We start from the raw sequence: 19,802 nt of genomic DNA on the forward strand, positions 1-19,802 counted from the left end.
CATACATGGGCTGGGGGGCACCATTAAGCGGCACCTCCAGAGGCCAAATCTGTTGGGAGCATCCCTGCCTGCTGCCCTAGTCCGGACCACAGCAGGTAGGGATGCTCCTGGGTTGTGTTCCCCAGCAATGCCTGCAGCAAGGACGTGGCCCCAAGGGGGTTCCAGAGCCCTGGAATGGCTGCTCAGGGTGGTAAAACCGGCTGAGATGGCATCACAGGGCAGCTCTGCAGCTGGGAAAGCCGGATGGGCTGGAAAAATCCAGCCCCACAAATCCGGAGGTGTGGGAAAGCACTGGGGCCGGTTGACTCAGCCCTGGCTGCTCTGGAACAGGATCCACAATCCCATGGCTTGATCCCTGTTTTCCAAAGGAGAAACTGGCCCCGGTTTTCCTGCTTGGGAACGGGGGGAGCATTGCCCCTCTCCTGTATTTGAACCCCTACAAGCATCATGCCAGCCTTTGGGAGCCGCTGCAGGGATGCAGATGCGATCCCCACACCCTGCGGTGCTCAGTGCACCCCCCCCCCCCCCCCGGTGCCCCCCGTTTCGCCCTGCAGGGCCGCTCCCGCCGGCACAGATAACAACGTGGGCCGGGGTCAACGGTCTCGGGCACAGCGCAGCAGCCGTCACTACACATTAACCAGCTGTCCGATGGAGCAACGCTTCCCGGGGAGCCAAGATCAACATTCCCGAACGCCAACTGGGAGCGGGGCCAGGCTGTGCGGGCCCCGCGGGGCTCACACCCCCGGGATGCGGCGCCTTTGGGGCTGCGCCATGGACCAGAGCTGCGTGTTGCTGTTGGGGACGGGTGCTGAGCACACCGGGGTGGCCCCAAGCTGCAATTCCAAGGGAAGGGGCGTTGGGAGAAGCTGGGTTTGATTGACGCTGTCGGTGCTGCATCCCCCCCCCCGCCGCAGGGTGCAGCATCCCATGGGGGACCATGCAGCAGGAGCTGCTGCATCCTGCGGTGCGGGGTCCCGCATCTCCCACTCTCCCCGCAACGGGGGTCCCATTCTCCCCGCACCCCCTATCCCTGTGCACCGGGAGCACGAGGCAGGACCCCCCCCCAACTCAGGGTTCCCCCCCCCTGCGCTGCGCTCATGGGCGGAGCCTCCCCCGCCCCCCCCCGCAGCCGATGGAATTTTCCACTCGCCGCCGCAGCGCGGGCTCCCGCAGGCCCCGCCCCGCCCCGTGCGCGGCCTCCTATTGGCCACGCCCACTTGGCCACGCCTACGTCCCGGCGTGCTACGCGGCGGAAAGATGGCGGCCGCCATGAAGGCGGGTCTAGGCTGGCTGGGCCTAAGGGTGCGCTGAGTTGGGGGGGACCTCGGGAATGGGAATGGGCATGGGCAGTGGCAGTGGGGAGGGTGAGGCCCCGCGGGAGAAGGGATGTGAAGCGTTAGGTACAAGGGTATGTGCAGGGCCGTGGGACAGGGCGGGCTCCAGGCGGAATAAATGGCGGTGCGGGGGGTGTTTCTGGGCCCCTGCACTCACCCCGCGGTTCTGTGGTGTCTCTCAAGGCTGCGGGGTCCGTGCTCCGTGCTGCGGCTCCGGCCGGTCTCGTCGTCCCTGTGCGAACGAAGAAGAAGAACCATTCTGTGCCCGAATGGGCCAGGGAGCTGAGCCCTAAGGAGAAGGAGAAGAGACTGCGGGCTTTGGTGGCAAGAATTCCGGAGGACCGCATGGAGCGGACGTTCTACATGGCTTCCACAGGTGGCAGAACCTCTGCTTTGGTTTCCCCTTAGCTAATGCACAGCATCCTCCTGTGCTCACAGCGTGGAGCAATGAGTCTGAGCAGTGTGACTGTGGTGACAGTGCTTGCAATAGACTGAACTGTGCACACTGGCTCCTGGTGATGGGGTGGCCCCTGCCTTTCACCTCAGAAGTGTGCCAGGCTGTTGGCCCTTCATCCCTAGGGATGAGGAGTAGGAAGGAAGGTCACGTTCCTTGCTGCTGGACGTGCCTTACCCGCCTATGTTGTATGGAAGAGAAGGGCAGAGCAGGCATCCTTCACTGCTGACAAGCTTAGACTAAAAACTCTGCATGCTCATATTTCATATTACTAATGTTATCAGGGTGGAATCCCAGCTCCAGCTCCCAGTAGCGAGGGTGCTGCCCCTTTGTTTTCTTCATTTTCCTGTTTTCCACCTTCCTCCTGACCTTTCTTCTCTCCTACAGCTGATATTATAGACCCCTATGTCCCTCCTGAGGGTGATGCCCGCCTGACGTCCCTATCCAAAGATGGGGTGATGCAGAAGATGCAGAAGCTGAAGCAGACTGCTGCCTCCCAGCTCGCGTACGTGCCTCCTTTGTAATGAGTCTGTGGTGCAGATGTTTTGCTTGGGTTTGTCTTGCAGGGTTAGATGGTGGGGGTTGTTCTCTACCCTCTTCTTCCATTGTTGCTGTGGTACCACTTAACCAGGAGTCCCTGGTGTGAGAATGAACACAAGGCTCCTGTCCTCATGTATCATGTGAACTCATATTCATAGAATCATAGAATGATTAGGGTTGGAAAATACCTTAAGATCATCCAGTTCCAACCCCCCTGCCATGGGCAGGGACACGTCACACTAAACCATGGCACCCAAGGCTCTGTCCAACCTGGCCTTGAACACTGCCAGGGATGGAGCATTCACAACCTCCCTGGGCAACCCATTCCAGTGCCTCACCACCCTAACAGGAAAGAATTTCCTCCTTAGATCCAATCTAAACTTCCCCTGTTTCAGTTTTAACCTGTTACCCCTTGTTCTATCACTACAGTCCCTAATGAAGAGTCCCTCCCCAGCATCCCTATAGGCCCCCTTCAGATACTGTAAGGCTGCTATGAGGTCTTCACACAGCTTCTCTTCTCCAGGCTGAACAGCCCCAACTTTCTTGAGGATCCTTTGGGTTTGCAGCCCTGTGTGTGTTTTACAAGCACCCAGAGGTTATGGCTTAGTGGGGAGTCTCCAGTTCTCAGTTGTTCCCTGGTAGAAGCTGGGCTTGACCTGAATTAAGAGCATTGTCATCATCTGAAACATGCACGACCATTCCAAGTTGTTCTTTCCTTACAGTAAAGCTTTTCTTATCTTTTCAGTCTGTGGAAGATAAAAGATCATGATCTGGATTTCAGCACTAAAACCTTCCCAGAGAAGGCACAGGAGATATTTATTGAAGCTCACAATTACCTGGCAAAGTAAGACCCCTTCTCTGATGCAGTTAGGTAGAACCTGCTGCTGTTTGCTGATATACTCTGCTTTTCGTCCTTGTCTTTCTAATCCTTGTACCTCCTCTGCAACAAGTACCATATCTTTCCCTGCCCTCATCTCCGTGAGGAGGAGAGTGTTGGGAATTTGGGCAGGACCCGCTCATTCTGATAAGGAAAAGCAGGTTGCAGGAAATCACCTGCCCTGCAGGAGAGATGAGCTGTTGCACCTCGAGTGTCACCGGCAGCTGAGTGCATGCTTGGTGCTGTCCAGGATCACGCTGCAGGGAGTTGTTGGGGTATGAAGTGATGATGGATCCTCACTTTGTGCTGAGTTGGCAGCTGAGGAGTTTGCCTTTTCTGTTTTGCCAGTAGACTGAGTCTTCTGGGAAGCAGGAAGCTGAGTAAGCCTCTTCACAATAAGCGTATTCAAGTAACTGGGTGTGTTTCACTTGCAGTTTTAACAAGCAGAAACTTCACTCCCTGGTGACAGAGCGCTGCTACCCGGTAAGTGTTCCTGTGGATGCAGCTTGTCCATGGACTTTAAGGCTTTAAACCTGACCATCTGTCTCATTTTGTTCTGGATACAGTAGAGACAGAGCTGAGAGGGAAAGCACATTATGAGCTAATGAATAAATGCTTCATTGTATATAGTACTGTGCTTGTTATTTCGAACTTCAGCAGTGGAGATCAGACTTAAAACAGATTTAGGTTAGATAGAAGGAAGAAATTCTTTACTTTGAGGGTGCTGAGGCGCTGGCACAGGGTGCCCAGAGATGTGGCTGCCCCATCCCTGGCAGTGCTCAAGGCCAGGTTGGACACAGGGGCTTGGAGCAAGCTGCTCCAGTGGAAGGTGTCCCTGCCCATGGCAACGGTTTGGAACTCGCTTTAAGGTCGCTTCCAACCCAAGCCAGGCTATGATTCTATGATTCAATTCCCATCCTCATTAAGTTGGTGCTTATTTATTTTTCCTTACAGGAGATGGTCCGTGGGAACAGGTACAGAACCATCCGGTGGAAGTTTGTGGAGTCACTGGAGCCCCCAAGGGTGGTTCACATCCGATGTGAGAGCGTTGTGAACCGAGGCAACCTGTATGGGCAGGTGACAGTGAGGATGCACACGCGGCAGGTACATCCCCTTGTGCTCCTTGTGTTCCCCAGCTGACTCCAACCTCCTGCCAGCCCAGCATAACTTGGCTCATTTGACAGATTCTGGCCATCTATGACCGCTTTGGGAGGCTGATGTATGGTGGGGAGCAGGTGCCCAAGGACGTTCTGGAGTATGTTGTGTTTGAGAGGTACTTGGCGAACCCGTACGGCACGTGGAGGATGCATGGCAAGATCGTTCCCAATTGGGCTCCTCCAAAGGACCCCATTGTGAAGGTAATGCCACCAGGAAAAGGCACTAGTGTGGGCCCTGGATAATTCTGGACAAAACCAAAGCTGAGTTTCCTGTGACAGGAAGGTGGTGGATTAATCTGCAAGCAGACCTGTGTATTAATGTGGTATTATCACCCTCTAGCACCTGGAAGCTCTAATAGGAGGCTGAGGGCATTTGTCATGTATGTAATGGTTTAGGGGGTTACTGCTCCCTGCACACAGCCTGGCAAAGGCATGCAGGCGCTCAGTCTTCCTGTGTTAACTAAAAGCAGGTCCTAGAGGGGAAGGAGGTGAGAACTGTCCTGTCATAGACGCATATCATCCCATTCCCAGTGTCCTTCCCCCATGCTACTGCGATCTGGTCATCTTCTGTGTGCGAGGCCTTTGCATTGCTGCTCACCCTTTTCCATGCACTATAACATGAAGAATTCTGATCGCAGCAGTTCGAGCTGCTCTGTGTCATGCTGATTTTGCTCCTTGCTTTTTCAGACGGTGCTGATTCCTGGCCCAACCTTGGATCCCTCACAAGAGTATGAAGAAATGAAGTAGGAAGCTCCAGAGCTTGTACAGAGACAGCCTGTGCAAGCAGCCCTTTAGGGAATAAGTGGAGAGTGGCTGTGGAGGTAACAGCTTGGATATGGCTGTGCCTTTCCAGTGAGCAGTCAAACAAAGCAGCTTCAGAATGGACTCTGCTCGCTAAGAATTTGTCTTTAAAGAACAAGAGGGGCTTGGCAAGGGGATTCAGGTGAGCTCTGAGAAGAGCTTTACTCCTTCCAGGTAGACTTAGTGTGCTGCAGCTTAACCCTCTCTGTGTTTTTGTGAAGACAAGAAGTCTGTTCTCTTCAGGAGTGCTCTCGAGGCTAACCCTGTCCTGAGCTTGCCCTGTGAGAGGAGCCCTTGGCAGCAGCACTCTATTCAGACATGGGATATTTGCCTCTGCCATGGGAAGTGTCATAGACCTGCTGGCCTTTCATACGAACTTGTAGGAGGTGTCAGCACTCTCTTTTCCCATCCTCTCTATAGTGATTCCCAGACAGAAAACAGGAAAGAATAGGCAAGCACACTTGAAATCATGTTCTCCTGGGTGGGTGCTGCAGTTGGACTCTTGCTGAGTGAATGCTTGTGAAGGGCCCAGCTTCCCAGAGGGGCTGCAGCACAGCACTGATAACTTAATAAAATCTTTTGCCTTCTTGAAAGAGCATTTCTCTTTGTTGATGAGGTTTTGCTCCTGAATTCAACAGTGGGGTGGCACCATCCTGTGGACACGATGACATTCCCATCAGGGCCCTGGTTTTTGCAGGCTGAGTGGGTTGGGAAAATGTGTACCCACAGGTTTCCTTTTTCCATGGCTGAGAGCAAGGCAGTGAGTCTGCTAATCTGTCCTTGCTCTGCCTTGCTCAGGTGAGTTCCATTTACTTCCAGTCACAGAGCAAAATACTCACTGGTTATCGGATAACAAAGCATTTTCTTTTTCAGCCTTGTCTTGCTTTTTAACTCTGCCATTTTCCAGAGCTTGTGAGTTAAGAGCATTGTTTCCTCCTTCTTGTACAGAGTGTGCTGTTTGAAAGAGTTATGGCTCCTGAATGCTTGCAGAGTTGTTCAGTGTTTCTGTGTCCTTTTGAAAGGGCAGAGTATCATCCCTATGCTCTGTGAGGAGAGGAGCCAGCAATGGAATCCCTGTCATCTTTTTGGGAAGTCAGAGGGAGGGGTGTCACAATCTGCCTTTCCTGAAGGAACCTCCTATACTGAGCCTTCTGCCTACACTTCCTTCATGAGCCAAGGAGGGATTCAGTGCTCCAGCATATGGGAGCTAAAATAAACCCTGGTTGGTGTCTGGGCAGCTCATGAGCAGGTATGGATGTGGCTCCTCAACCAGGACCTACAGACCAGGTTCTTTGGCTCTGGGTGAGAAGAGTGAGTTTTCTGGTGGAGTAGCTGTGTTTTTCCAGGGAGAAAGGCCTTTCCTTCCAGTCTGGCAATGTGGGGCTCCCCATCAGCTTTGCTATTATTCAGACCTCTGCAACTCACCTACTTGTGTTTCTGGGTTTCCTTTCCAGCCTCGCCACTTTCTGCTGTACCTCTTTCTTGAGCATGTTCAGAATCCTTCCCACATGCCATAAATCAGCCACTAAAGTGTGTGCTCTGTAGATAACATGTTTTATTTTCTGTATGTACACTTACACCATCGGATGAGCATGGAACACTCAGTGCTGAAGACCACAGACAGCACATGACACCAGCATCCCTTTCTAAGGAGAGTGCAATCAAAAGACAAGGGAACAGCAGGACGAGCCCTGAGCCTTGTGTGGATTCAGAGAGAGAGCCAAAACCTTCACTGGGGAAGCTGGTTTCCTCCCCTGCTACATCATCTTCCTGCCCTGGTTTGACTTTTCCCTATGTATTTTAACATATTCAGGTGCCTGCTTGGACCAAGGGGACCCTGCACTGTTCCACCTACCTGTGGGCAAATGATGGGTGGCGTTTGCACCCATTGGGAGAGCTTGATGAAGGCAGGAGATGTTCATTGTCCCCTCACTGTACCAGTCCCCAAGGCCACCACCAGAGACCACTGGAAGCATGGCCATGCCATTGTCTTTGCTGGACACTTCTGTCCCTGCTTGGGCTGTGCCATTGGGTTTGACCTTGTGTTCATGAAAACCATGTCTGCATCAGGCTGATGGCCCTGGCCAGAGGGAGCTACTCATGGTCCCAAGGGCAGACATCAGCTTTGGTTCCACTCTGAGGCTGGATGCGGCTCAGGGGCTTGTGCTTGGCCTCCTACCTTGGAGACACGGTGCTGGCTCCCAGCACCGCCTTTGACTCTCCCATCCCAGGGGAAGATGCTCCATCAGCTCCCTGTGGGATTTCCTTCTCTGAGCCACTGGGCTCTGCTGCTTCCCAGGGGCAAATCTCAGCTTTCCTGCTCTCCATGCTGTCTGATTTCTTGGATAGCTCTTTCCCTATTGCAGTTCTCAGGGATTGATCCTCAGTGTCCAGGCTCTCCCAGGGACAGATGGACTCACGGTCGAGATTGGCTTTCTCCTTTGCAGGTGTGCTGTGTCCAATCTCTCTGCAGACACCTTCTCTTGTAGGGGGGCTTTTTCTCCCTATGGACAGAGCATCCTTGTCCTGCCTTGATTTCTCTTTAGCCAATGGAGCTGCAGCCCCCTCCCAGGGGCAGATCTCTGCTTTATCCATGGATTGAGACCCTGGAGCATCCCAAGGACACACCTCTGCCTTCAGGCTCTCCACACTTGCTTTCCCTTCTGCAGGCATGCTGTGTGCAATGGCTTTGAAGGCACCTTCCCTTGTGGAGGGGCTCTTTCTCCCTGTGCACAGAGCATCCTTGTCCTGCCTTGGTTCCTCTTTACCTGATGGAGCTGCCACCACCTCCCAGGGGCAGATCTCTGCTGTATCCATGGATTGAGACCCTGGAGCCTCCCAAGGACACACCTCTGCCTTCAGGCTCTCCACACTTGCTTTCCCCTCTGCAGACGTCTGATGCTCGATACCTTTGAAGGCACCTCCCCTTGTCAAAGGGCTCTTTCTCCCTATGGACAGAGCATCCTTGTCCTGCCTTGGTTCCTCTGTAGCTGATGGAGCTGCCGCCACCTCCCAGGGGCAGATCTCTGCTGTATCCATGGATTGAGCCCCTGGAGCATCCCAAGGACACACCTCTGCCTTCAGGCTCTCCCTGCTCTGGGATGCTTTTGGAGTCGCTTTAGGCAGCACTGGGCTCCTGGCACTGGGATGCTCCATGGGCTGCTCCTTGTCCAGGCTCTCCCATGGACACGCAGCCTCTCGCTTGCTGCTGCCCCTCTCCAGGGCTCTCCCTGGGCTGGCCAGCGCTGCCTGGCGCCTGATGCGCTTGTCCCCCTTGGGCACCCCCCCAGGGCCCTGCTTTGGCTGGAGCTGCTGTGAGGGAGCTGCAGCCCCCTCCCAGGGGCAGATCTCTGCTGTATCCATGGATTGAACCCCTGGAGCATCCCAAGGACACACCTCTGCCTTCAGGCTCTCCACGCTTGCTTTCCCCTCTGCAGGCATGCTGTGTCCAATGGCTTTGAAGGCACCTTCCCTTGTGGAGGGGCTCTTTCTCCCTGTGCACAGAGCATCCTTGTCCTGCCTTGATTCCTCTGTACCTGATGGAGCTGGATCCACCTCCCAGGGGCAGATCTCTGCTTTATCCATGGATTGAGCCCCTGGAGCCTCCCAAGGACACACCTCTGCCTTCAGGCTCTCCACGCTTGCTTTCTCCTTTGCAAACATATGATGCTCAATCCCTTTGAAGGCACCTTCAGTTGTCAAGGGGCTCTTTGTCCCTATGGACAAAGCATCCTTGTCCAGCCTTGGTTCCCCTTTACCTGATGGAGCTGCAGCCACCTCCCAGGGGCAGATCTCTGCTTTATCCATGGATTGAGCCCCTGGAGCCTCCCAAGGACACACCTCTGCCTTCAGGCTCTCCCTGCTCTGGGATGCTCTCGGAGTCGTTTTAGGCAGCGCTGGGCTCCTGGCACAAGGATGCTCCATGGGCTGCTCCTTGTCCAGGCTCTCCCATGGACAGATGGATTCACGGTTGGGATTTGCTTTCTCCTTTGCAGGGGTGCTATTTCCAGTCTCTCTGCAGGCACCTTGACCTGGGGAAGGGGTTTTGCTCCCTACAGAGAGAACATCCTTGTCCTGCTTTGATTCCTCTTTACCTGATGGAGCTGGAGCCACCTCCCAGGGGCAAATCTCTGCTGTATCCATGGATTGAGTCCCTGGAGCCTCCCAAGGACACACCTCTGCCTTCAAGCTCTCCCTGCTCTGGGATGCTCTCGGAGAGGCTCTGGGCAGCACCGGGCTCCTGGCACTGGGATGCTCCATGGGCTGCTCCTTGTCCAGGCTCTCCCATGGACACGCAGCCTCTCGCTTGCTGCTGCCCCTCTCCAGGGCTCTCCCCGGGCTGGCCAGCGCTGCCTGGCGCCTGATGCGCTTGTCCCCCTTGGGCACCCCCCCAGGGCCCTGCTTTGGCTGGAGCTGCTGTGAGGGAGCTGCAGTCCCCTCCCAGGGGCAGATCTCTGCTGTATCCATGGATTGAGCCCCTGGAGCTTCCCAAGGACACACCTCTGCTTTCAGGCTCTCCATGCTTGCTTTCCCCTCTGCAGGCATGCTGTGTCCAATGGCTTTGAAGGCACCTTCAGGTGTCGAGGGGCTCTTTCTCCCTATGGACAAAGCATCCTTGTCCTGCCTTGGTTCCTCTGTAGCTGACGGAGCTGCAGCCACCTCCCAGGGGCAGATCTCTGCTGTATCCATGGATTGAGCCCCTGGAGCCTCCCAGGGACACACCTCTGCCTTCAGGCTCTCCATGCTTGCTTTCCCCTCTGGAGGCATGCTGTGTGCAATGGCTTTGAAGGCACCTTCCCTTGTTGAGGGGCTCTTTCTCCCTATGGACACAGCATCCTTGTCCTGCCTTGGTTCCTCTATACCTGATGGAGCTGCAGCCCCCTCCCAGGGGCAGATCTCTGCTGTATCCATGGGTTGAGCCCCTGGAGCCTCCCAAGGACACACCTCTGCCTTCAGGCTCTCCACACTTGCTTTCTCCTTTGCAGACATGTGATGCCCAATCCCTTTGAAGGCACCTTCAGGTGTCGAGGGGCTCTTTGTCCCTATGGACACAGCATCCTTGTCCAGCCTTGGTTCCTCTGTACCTGATGGAGCTGCAGCCACCTCCCAGGGGCAGATCTCTGCTGTATCCATGGATTGAGCCCCTGGAGCCTCCCAAGGACACACCTCTGCCTTCAGGCTCTCCCTGCTCTGGGATGCTTTTGGAGTCGCTTTAGGCAGCACCGGGCTCCTGGCACTGGGATGCTCCATGGGATGCTCCTTGCCCAGGCTCTCCCATGGACAAACTTCCTCCTTGATGCTCTCCACGCTCTGGGATTTCTTGGATTTGGCTTTCGAGCTCTCCATGCTTTTCCTAATGAGGTTTGCAAAGCTCTTGCTCTTCCTGTGCTCCTGTTGACGGCCGCCCACCTCTGCCAGCTTTGGTTTGACACCCTCCAGCCCTCTGATCCCCGGCTTGTTTCCCCCTTTGGATGTACCATACATGTCCTGGCTTGCTCTGTCCTTCCCCCATGGAGCTTCAGGCTCTTCCCAAGGGCAGATTTCTGCCTTAGCCAACGGCTCAGCCTCTGCTTCCCATGGACAGACGTTGGCCTTGCTGCTGCCGATGGCTCCTGCGTGCTTGGATGCGGCTTTGGGCAGAGCTGCGAGCCCTGTGCTGCGCTGCTCCGCACCCTCCCCACCATAGGGGCATCCCTGCTGGGTGCTCCCATTGTCTGCATCCAGACCCATCCCTCCCGTGCCCCCTGGGGCTGCTGCCTGTGGGGACATCCCGTTTTCCCCATGGGAAGTGTCCCCATCCTCTGCTTTCCCTGCATTGGATGCGGCTGCTCCCCCTTCCCAAGGGCGCATCCCTTCTGCATCGCCATCAGCTCCCATCGCTTCCCAGGGACAAACTGAACCCCGAGTGCTCTTTAGGATCCCTTCTGGCAGCTCGGAGCTGCTGGGATGAGGTTTGGGTGGCTTTGGAGCTCCCACCACCCCCAGGGACCTTGCCCTGATGCTCTTGCCCCACTCACTCATCCATCTCCTCTCTGCTTCCTGCCCCTCCTGCTCCGGCTCAGCCCCCTCTGTGTCCCAGGGGCCGGTTTCTCCTCTCGTGGTCCTCCCCTCTTCCAGTGTCTCCCATGGGCAAACCTGGCCCCTCCTGCCCTCCAAAGGCCCCTCCAGCAGCTCTGAGGGGTTTGCTGATGGTTCCTCCATGCCCAGCTCTCCCCTGGGGTGCTGAGGGTCCCCCCTGCTCTCCTCCCAGTGCTGGATCCCTGTTTTGATGCTGGAATCAGCCTGGTTGTCCCTAGCACAGACCTGTGCCTTGCTGCCCGCCGGAGCCATCTCCTCGCTCCGGTTCCTTGCAGGGACCTTCCCCATGTCCCTGGGACCAAGGCTGCTGCCTTCCTCCTGGCACCCAGTTCCTGCTGGGCCATCCAGGGCTCCTTGGGGCCAAATCTCAGCCTCCAGCTCCTCAGCAGCCGCTCTGTGCCCATCACTGGTGGATGAGTGGGAGCTCCTTGCGCTGGGTCCTACCTGTGCCTGCTCCATCTCTGTGTGGTCCAGGCAGGGGATGGACCCGCTGGGCCCCTCAAGCCCTTCCTTTGGTGTGGGCACAGGAGCATCATTCCCCGGCTGCACCATAGGAGCCTCATCCCCTTGCTGGGGCTGGGGCTGGGGCTGTGCCACCACCACCAGGGGCTCATGGGGACGTTCAGCTCCTTCTTGGTGACCAGAGCTTGATGGGCCCTCGTGCTCTGCATCCTCATCCCAGTGGGGAGCACCGTGCTCCTCACCCCGCTCCTCTCCATCACCCGCAGCGGCCCTGGCGTTGTTGTTGTGCTGGTGGAAGACCTGCTCAGAGCCTGTGGTCCCTGGGGGGCTTGGCCTCTCCCTCCTGCTGCTCCCCTCCCGCTCGTGTGCCCTCTTCCTGAGGCTCCCCTCGCCCTCCCTCTTTCCCTTTGGGATGCTTTTCCCTCTGGATCTATTGAAGGCTTTGATGGCCAGGCCCAGGCTCCGGAGGGACATCTTCTGGGCGGATGGTTTGATGCTGGGGGCTGTGTCACCGGTGGTCCCCGACCCTGCTGCTTGGGTGGCTCTTTCCCTCCGGCTCAGGATCTCCTCCTGGACCAGCTCCCAGGGACAGACCTGTGCCGGGATGGATGCTGCAGGCGATGTGCACCCCGCATCTTCCTCCTCCATCCCTGCTGCTCTTCCCTCTGGTTCTCCCACCCGTGCCGGGGGTCCCATGGGTGGCTCTGTTGTCCCCAGGCTGTCCCCAACCGCTGGTCCCCGCTGCCCCAAGCTCTGGCAGCGCAAGGGGGGCCGTGGTGGGGTTCTCCTCACCACCACCATCCGCACCCGCCCTGGGTGATGGGAGCCGTCGACGCTGATGCTCTTGATGGGCGCGTAGGTGACGTGTTTCTGCACCCTGCCATCACCCTGGGGGGACACATCCTGCGAGCACCCCTTGGCAGGGCTGGTGACAGCATCAGCATCACGGCTTTGCGGCTTCCCAGCTTCCTTGGGGGGTCCCTGTGCCGTGGGGTGCCCTGAAGCCGGGGTGAATGGATGCTCGATGGGCTGCTTCCCCCATGCAGCGCGGCTGGCGGCGAGCAGGGCTTCATCCTGCACCCCGGCCACCACACTGAGCGACTTGTACAAGGGGGCTGCACGGGGCAGGGGGGACTGCCCGTGCCCCACTAGGTTGTGGGCACTGGCGGACTTGTACACGAGTGGGGCAGCATCGAGGGACTCGCTGTCGGATTGCTCCGAGGCCGCCGTCACCATCATCTTCCTCCCTGGTGCAGGCTCCTGGGGGGGAGCAGGGATGGGTGAACCCCCCCGGACCCCCTCAGTGCTGCGGGAGCCATCATCCCGCATCCTCAGGTCGGTGGTACCCGCATTGAGGAGCTGCTTGGCCGAGGACCCACGGGTGCTGCTGCTGCTGCGGCGGGCGATGGAGCGGGCCAGGCTGCGGCGGGCGCTGCGCTGCTTGGGGAGGTGAGGGTTGAGCGCTGCCATCCGCCACCTCCTGTGCACCTCCAGCTGCCGGTAGAGCTTCTTGAGCTCCTCCTGTAGAGAGCAGGGAGAGGAGAGAGCGCGTCCAACGGGGCTGCACCCACAAACCGGTCCCCATCATGAGGGATGCAGGAGGTTTCCCCCCACTCTGTTCCCATCCATTCCCACCCCGTTCTTCCCACCCCCTCTGCTTTGCATCGGGGAGAAAGACTGCAAAAGGCACCTCTTACTCTGCAGAGCAAGCGTCAAAAGAAGGTCCTGAGTGTGGCACCCACCCGAATGTCATCGGGGTCGAGGCTGTGCTCGCTCCAGGCCGATGCGATGCTGCTGTTGAGGCAGGAGCCCGAGCGCCGCATGTCCAGTTCGTCCTCATAGACCTCGGCTGTGATCTCCTCCCGCAGCGGCGAGCCCGTGTGCAGGAACTGCAGGGGGACAAGAGGAGAGCTCATGTATGGGGGGACCCCCAAAACGCTGGGACCCCCCTTTCCCTGCATCCTTTGGGATGAGCGTTACCTTCGGGATGAAGAGCAGCGCCAGCGTCATGGTGACGGTGCCGTGGGTGTGAGCGAAGAAGAGCAGCAGCGTCCAGTCCGGGTGCAGCGAGGGGACCATGAGGAACCTGGCAGGGGATTTGCCACCGGTTCCTTGGCATTGCAGGGCATGGGAATGGTGTTTCCCTCGCAGCCCCGTGTCCTACCTGACCATGTGGAAGGTGGCCGAGAGCATGAGCTCGTTGTGCAGGGCGATGCCCATGTAGCGGGGCTCGTGGAAGGCAGAGGGCACGGCGCGTGTGGCGAAGCACAGGAAGCTGCCCCATAGCAGGAACAGCAGCTCGGCTGTGGGGCAGAGCAAGGGGAGCGATGCTGAGCGCCCAGCATCATCACCGTCAGTGTGTTCTTATGGGTGCTGGTGCTGCTACCCACTGGGATCTCCCTGCCCTGGGGCACATCCAGCCCTGTGGGTTCATCTCCTGGCTCTGGTGCAGAGCATCCTTTGGTGTATCCCTGCACATCACAAGGGCTCAGGTCCCATTGGTGTACCCTGCCCCATAGTGAGTGCTGGGGATGCTCAGAGGAGAGGATGGGAGGCAGCTCGGGTGCCCCAGCCCTGCTTCCAGGGCACATTAAATAGACAAGGAAAGGCTGTATTTATGGGATGGGGTCCTGGGGTGGGAGGGTGCTGCTCTTACCAATCACCATCATATAGTCCCAGTGGTCATGGCCACAGATGTAGAAGTGGAGGCCACCAGCAGTCTGGGTGCGGATCACCAGTGGGATGTTCTTGTCCACGTTCTCCAGCATCCCAATGGTCCAGGCCGCCAGGAACCACAGCACCAGGACCAGGATCAGCCCCAGCATCTTCAACACCCGCATGCTTGACACATAGGGCACCCGCTGGGCCGTGCGGGACAGGAACACCTTCAGCACCCTGTGAGGGGCACAGGGGTGAGCCCCAGTGGGTTCCTGCTGTGGGGGGCACAAGCATCCAGCCCCCCCCTCCATCCCAGTACCTGTACAGCTTGAGGGTGATGGTGCCATAGACGATGGTGAAGCCGAGCATGCGGACCCAGCGCAGGACGATGCAGCGGAAGATGCTGGGCTTGAAGTACAGGATGAACACCTGAGGTGGGGGGAGAGAGGGGTTGGTGGTGGAACGGGGATGGATGGGGACTCAGAAACCAGGGAATCGTGGAATGGTTTGGGTTGAAGGGGCCTTAAAGCTCATCCAGTCCCAACCCCCTGTGCCAGCGCCTCAGCACCCTCACAGGGAAGAGCTTCTGCCTAAGAGCTCAGCTCAGTCTCCCCTCGGGCAGGTTCAAGCCATTCCCCTTGTCCTGTCCCTACATCCCTTGTCCCAAGCCCCTCTCCAGGTTTCCTGCAGCCCCTTTAGGCACTGGAGCTGCTCTAAGGTCTCCCCTTCAGGAGCCTTCTCTTCTCCAGGCTGCCCCAGCCCAGCTCTCTCAGCCTGGCTCCAGAGCAGAGCTGCTCCAGCCCTCGCAGCATCCCCATGGCCTCCTCTGGCCTTATCCATCAGCTCCACATCCCTCTGGTGCTGCTGCCCCAGGGCTGGATGCAGTCAGTGCTCATTGCTGCCATCCTTCCCCCTTGGCCCTACAGCCCCGGCCACGGCTCTTGTGGGAGGATGGGGGGATTTGGGCAGGGATTAACTCCCACCACCAGCGGGAGAGCAGGGATTTGGTTTCCCAAGGTTTATACTGGAGCCACCGGGGGCTGTGCCAGTGAATCCACAATAAGGTGGAGTTGTGCCTATGCCCTGCTTGAGGCCAGCCCCACACCCTCACCAGGCCATAGAGGCTCTTACATCGAGTCCTATTCCAGCTGGATACTCACTGGGAAGTAGAGGAGGAGGGACCCGAAGAGGATCGTCTCCAGGAGGATGATTCCGGATGCCCGGATCCTCTGCAGGGACACAGGTGTGAGGATGCACCCATAGGGCTTGGGGATGGGATGGGAGCAGGGCAGGGGGGTTTGGGACACGGGGCCACCTTGCCTTGCTCCGTCGGAAGTGGTAGGAGACGAGCATGCTGAGGAAGATGGCCAGCATGCAGCAGGCCTGGCAGGACAGCACGGCCGCCCGCAGCGCCCGGTCCTCCTGGATCAGGCAGGGAGCATCATCCTTGCAGGTGGAGCATCCTTGGCGGCAGGGCCGGCATCCCAACAGGGACCCCCCCTCTGCCCCCGCTGTGCCTGGAATAGGATCATGGAATTATCATGGATCCAACCAGGCTGGAAAAGACCTTTCAGACTGAGTCCAAGCGTTCCCAGCACTGCCAAGGCCACCACTAATGGTGTGTGAACACTTGCAGGGATGGTGACTGCAGCCCTGCCCTGGGCAGCCTGTTCCAATGCCTATGGGGAAGGAATTGTTCCTCAGCTCCATCTAAACCTGCCCTGGTGCAGCTTGAGGCCGGTTCCTCTTCTATCACCATCACTCATAGTTACAATCACTGCATCACTCGGAGGCACTTTCCTTGCCAACGAATGGGCTTGGGCTTCCCAAATCCCCCCCCCAGTCCCCATTGCACTGGCCATGTCCCACTGGGTGAAATGGGGACATTTCTCACAGCACCCACCTGCCTGTGCTGTTCCACTGGCCCCATAAAAGCCCGGCTTGCACTGGCACAGGTACCTCCCGAGGATGAAGCCGCGGCTCTCCTGCGGGATACACTGAAGGAGACAGGCAGGGATGCATGGAACGCTCATCCCACATCCCAAATACTCCCCTTATCCCTGCATCCCCCCCGCACCAGCGGCTCCAGCATCCCCTGTCTCACAGGTACCTCCCCCCAGGCCACTCTCCCCTTGCCCAGGAGGAATCAGTGGTTAAACATTGAAGAATTAAAAGCCAAAGCTTGGCCCTCAAATCCCTCCCTAAACCCTAAATGGACACATAATGCAGCAGAGAGCACTAATCCTGCCCAGCCATGACGGCAGCGGCGCTGCCCTAATCCCCCCTGCCCGCATCCTGCCCCCAATGGGCTGTGCTGGCAGCTTCTCCGGGTATTGTTGTGTCCTGGAGACATTCCCAGTGCCAGAGCCCATCCCTCCAGAGGAAAGAGAAACTGGTGACGCCTTTCCCACTTGGGGACCACACTGAGCCGTGTCACTGCTGTGGTGTTTGCCCTGCTTGGGGATGCTGATGGTTGCGTCAAGCCCTGAAAGAGGCTTTGGCATCCCCAGTGGGCAGGGATGGGGGGGGTGATTGTCCCACCGGTACCCACCCATCACCGTGGTGTCTGGGCAGGGAGCACCGGGTCACTCGCTGCTGCTGGCACAGGGAGGGCAGATTTGCACGCTAAACCCCTCCAGTGTGGTGGAAGGAAGCAGATGGATGGGCCGGGAGAGGATAAAGCTCAGTTGGAGGGAGGGATGGGGGCCCTGCTGGGTGCGGGGATGGGGTGCTGGGTGCTGGCGGATGGTACCTGGGTGCTGTTGAGGTCGCAGCGGTGCGTGTCTGCGAACCAGCCCGGCCCGCTGGCACACTGGTCAATGGCCACGTCCCGCAGCTCGATGTCCACCCGCACGACACCCCTGTGCAGAGGGATGGGGTCAGCCCCGTGTCCCACCAATGCCACTGGGACAGGCAGCAGGGGAGGGCACAGCCACTGGGGTGCAGGCACAGGGTGCCCAGAGAAGCTGTGGCTGCCCCATCCCTGGCAGTGTTCAAGGCACAGGGGCTTGGAGCAAGCTGCTCCAGTGGAAGGGGTCCCTGCCCATGGCAGAGGCTTAGAACTGGATGAGCTTTAAGCTCCCTTCAACCCAAACCATTCCATGGTTCTATGGTTCTATGATACATCCCCCCTTGGAGTTGCATTTGGGGGAGGCTGGAGCTGGAGCAGCAGCTCCTGGCTGTGGATTCTGCCTCTCAAAAGGGGCTTTAAAGCAAACAGTTGGGAAATGGGAGGTGCTGGGGTGCCCCTGGTGCCATCCCGCATCCTGCAGGACCAACCCTCTCCCCTGAGTGCTCCGAGAGGGACACAGCATCCCCCTTGGAAACAGGGACACATCCCCTCTCCAGGACTAAACCCAGGAGCCCCCTTCCCTCCCCATTGTTCCCCTGCTTGCACAGGGGGTGCTGGGGTGCAGCAGGGACGCCCCCCCCCCCCTCCAGAGGGGCCGTGGCAGGGTAGGAGGTTCGGGGGGTGGCAGCCCGAGTGGGGACAAGGGTCCACACCGTGCCTATGGGTGTGCAAATACCCATACACAGGGATGCAGGCAGGGTGCTGGCAAAGCATCCTGCCTGCACCCCAAGGATGCTGCCTCCATCCGCACTCCCCAGCATGCACACAGGGCACCCTCCAACCCTCTTTACCCCCCCTCCAGCCTCTCTGGGTACCACTTACTTGAACTCAGGGCTGAGGTCTGGCTTGAGCCCATAGAAAGCAGCGGAGAGTGTGACAGCCCAGGCAGGCAGGAACCGGCCGTCCCGGCACTCGAGGAACGGAGGGGACCACCGCACATGGGCCGGGTCCCCCACGTAGCTGTCACCCCGCTGCCACTTGGGGGTCTCCATGCTGCGCAGGTCGTTGCTGAGCACCCGCTTGCGGAGGGCAGGAGTCCGCTGGGATTTAAGGGCATTGAACCACTCGTTGTCCCAGCTGAGGTTACCGAGGCTCGGAGCAGCAGCGGAGACATCCTGGAGCAGGATCTGGCCATCCCCCTTGGTAGCCTGCAGCATCAGCCGGGGCTTGGCGGCCAACGGGTGAGCATCGAGGGCCAGCACCGCCCTGCGCACCCATGGGTGCCCCTCGGCCATGCTGCGCACCAGCGCCTGGTACCACTCCACGTCCTCGGCCACGCTGGCCTCGCGGATGTCGTTGGTCTGGAAGAGCATGTTGAGGAAGTTGGCGGCGTGGGCCAGCGCCTCGGGGGCGGCACGGAGCGCAGCGAGCAGCGCCGCGGGGGGACCGGGACCCGCGGCCGCAGCCGGGACCCCTCGGCTGCAGTTGGCTCGGGCCAAGCGCCGAGCATCTCCCGTCCGCAGGAACGCCAGAGCCGCCGCCGAGCCCTCGGGGTCCCCCGGCTCCGCTGTGGGCACCCAGGGGGGTGATGGAGCCGGGGACCACCCCGCCGGACCTTGGGGGCTGTCCTGTGGGCGCTGGCCATGGAGCAGCGCCGTGGGCCAGCACCAGAGCAGCAGCCACAGCCACGGCCCCATGGTTGGGGCTCAGCGGAGCCCCCCGGCCCCTTGCGGCCCCGCCGGGGGGCACATGGTGGGCGAGGTGCCCCGGAGCCTGCTCGGCTCCACAGCGCTGGGATCGGGCTCTGCCGCTTGTTTTCCTGCCTCGGTGATGCCGGAGCAGACGTCACCAGCTCCAAAACGTGCTCATCTGCTGGCGCCGGGGCCCGGAGCATCCCCCCCCCTCCCCGGCTTGTCCCTGCGCTCCTGCTTGGATGCGGTGCTCAGGAACCCCTGGCCCTGAGCCCCATGGGGACCCCCACAGCCCGGCCCTGAGGCCAGTGCGGACACCCCCTACCCTCCGCCCGGAGCCCCGGGGGGACCCCTGCACCCCTCAGGCTGGCCGTGATGCAAGAGCATCCTGATGGGAAGCCATGGCAACAGGGCTGGGAGTATTCCTCCTTTCATCCCCCTTCCCGCAGCCCCCCTGGCAGCCGGTGGAGAATCGCCCGCTGGTTCCCCATATGGTGCCGGCCTCAATCCCTCAGTTTCCCCCTAACCCGGCGATAGGATGGAAGCGGGGCATCCATAGGGATGTCCCCATAGGTAGTGGGTGCAGGGTCCCATGGCAGGGGCTGATGCCCCCCCTCTCAACTGGGTGATGCTGTCCCAGCTCCCACCCAGCACTGGCCCTGTTGCAGAGGGGAAACTGAGGCACGGGAGGCCGCTGGGGCCGCTCTCCCCTGCCTGGAGCAGCGGTGACTTCCCCGGGCGGGAGGGGGCAGAGCCGATGCCCGGCGCCTCGCCTCCATCCGTGGGGTGCGAGAGCCGAGCCGGAGCCGAGCCGAGCCGAGCCGAGCCGAAGCCGCCACAGGACGGCGCCGTCCACTCGTGCATTGCCCGGTGCCGGGGGGGGTTCACCCTCCCCGCTCGCTCCCGGAGCTGCCCCAGCGGTGCCCGGCCCCCCCTTCATCCCTGCAAAGTGCCTCGAC

The 19,802-nt window shown here is 59.1% G+C and overlaps 2 protein-coding genes across 2 annotated transcripts; one reads left to right on the forward strand and one right to left on the reverse strand.

Annotated features, from left to right (window-relative positions):
- The first annotated feature begins 1,213 nt into the window (after positions 1-1,213).
- MRPL45 (mitochondrial ribosomal protein L45) lies at positions 1,214-5,756 on the forward strand. The gene is made up of 8 exons (XM_061366455.1): positions 1,214-1,302; positions 1,518-1,710; positions 2,176-2,293; positions 3,074-3,172; positions 3,640-3,688; positions 4,160-4,309; positions 4,390-4,563; positions 5,050-5,756. Exons 1-8 carry the CDS (start codon positions 1,258-1,260, stop codon positions 5,107-5,109), a joined length of 888 nt encoding a protein of 295 aa, XP_061222439.1. The 5' UTR covers positions 1,214-1,257; the 3' UTR covers positions 5,110-5,756.
- A 1,501-nt stretch (positions 5,757-7,257) lies between these two features.
- Positions 7,258-19,368, reverse strand: LOC133219308 (probable G-protein coupled receptor 179). Its single transcript, XM_061366557.1, is given in 11 exon segments — positions 7,258-13,224; positions 13,446-13,592; positions 13,684-13,789; positions 13,868-14,006; positions 14,360-14,598; positions 14,681-14,790; positions 15,522-15,590; positions 15,682-15,878; positions 16,256-16,358; positions 17,114-17,222; positions 18,035-19,368. Coding segments are annotated over 11 exon segments (8,001 nt in total). The 5' UTR covers positions 18,850-19,368.
- Between the last annotated feature and the right edge of the window lie 434 nt (positions 19,369-19,802).

Source organism: Neopsephotus bourkii, unplaced genomic scaffold (genome assembly GCF_033783945.1).
Source record: "Neopsephotus bourkii isolate Nb327-2 ecotype Australia unplaced genomic scaffold, CSIRO-AGI_Nbou_v1 NB_1346, whole genome shotgun sequence".
Taxonomy (NCBI): domain Eukaryota; kingdom Metazoa; phylum Chordata; class Aves; order Psittaciformes; family Psittacidae; genus Neopsephotus; species Neopsephotus bourkii.

What these genes read in the sequence shown, in the direction of transcription:
- MRPL45 (XM_061366455.1), top strand. Translation starts at nt 1,258, where the DNA reads ATGGCGGCCGCCATGAAGGCGGGTCTAGGCTGGCTGGGCCTAAGG. An exon ending in ACTGCTGCCTCCCAGCTCGC is followed by an intron (nt 2,294 to 3,073) that starts GTACGTGCCTCC and finishes TTATCTTTTCAG; the next exon opens with TCTGTGGAAGATAAAAGATC. An exon ending in GCTCACAATTACCTGGCAAA is followed by an intron (nt 3,173 to 3,639) that starts GTAAGACCCCTT and finishes TTTCACTTGCAG; the next exon opens with TTTTAACAAGCAGAAACTTC.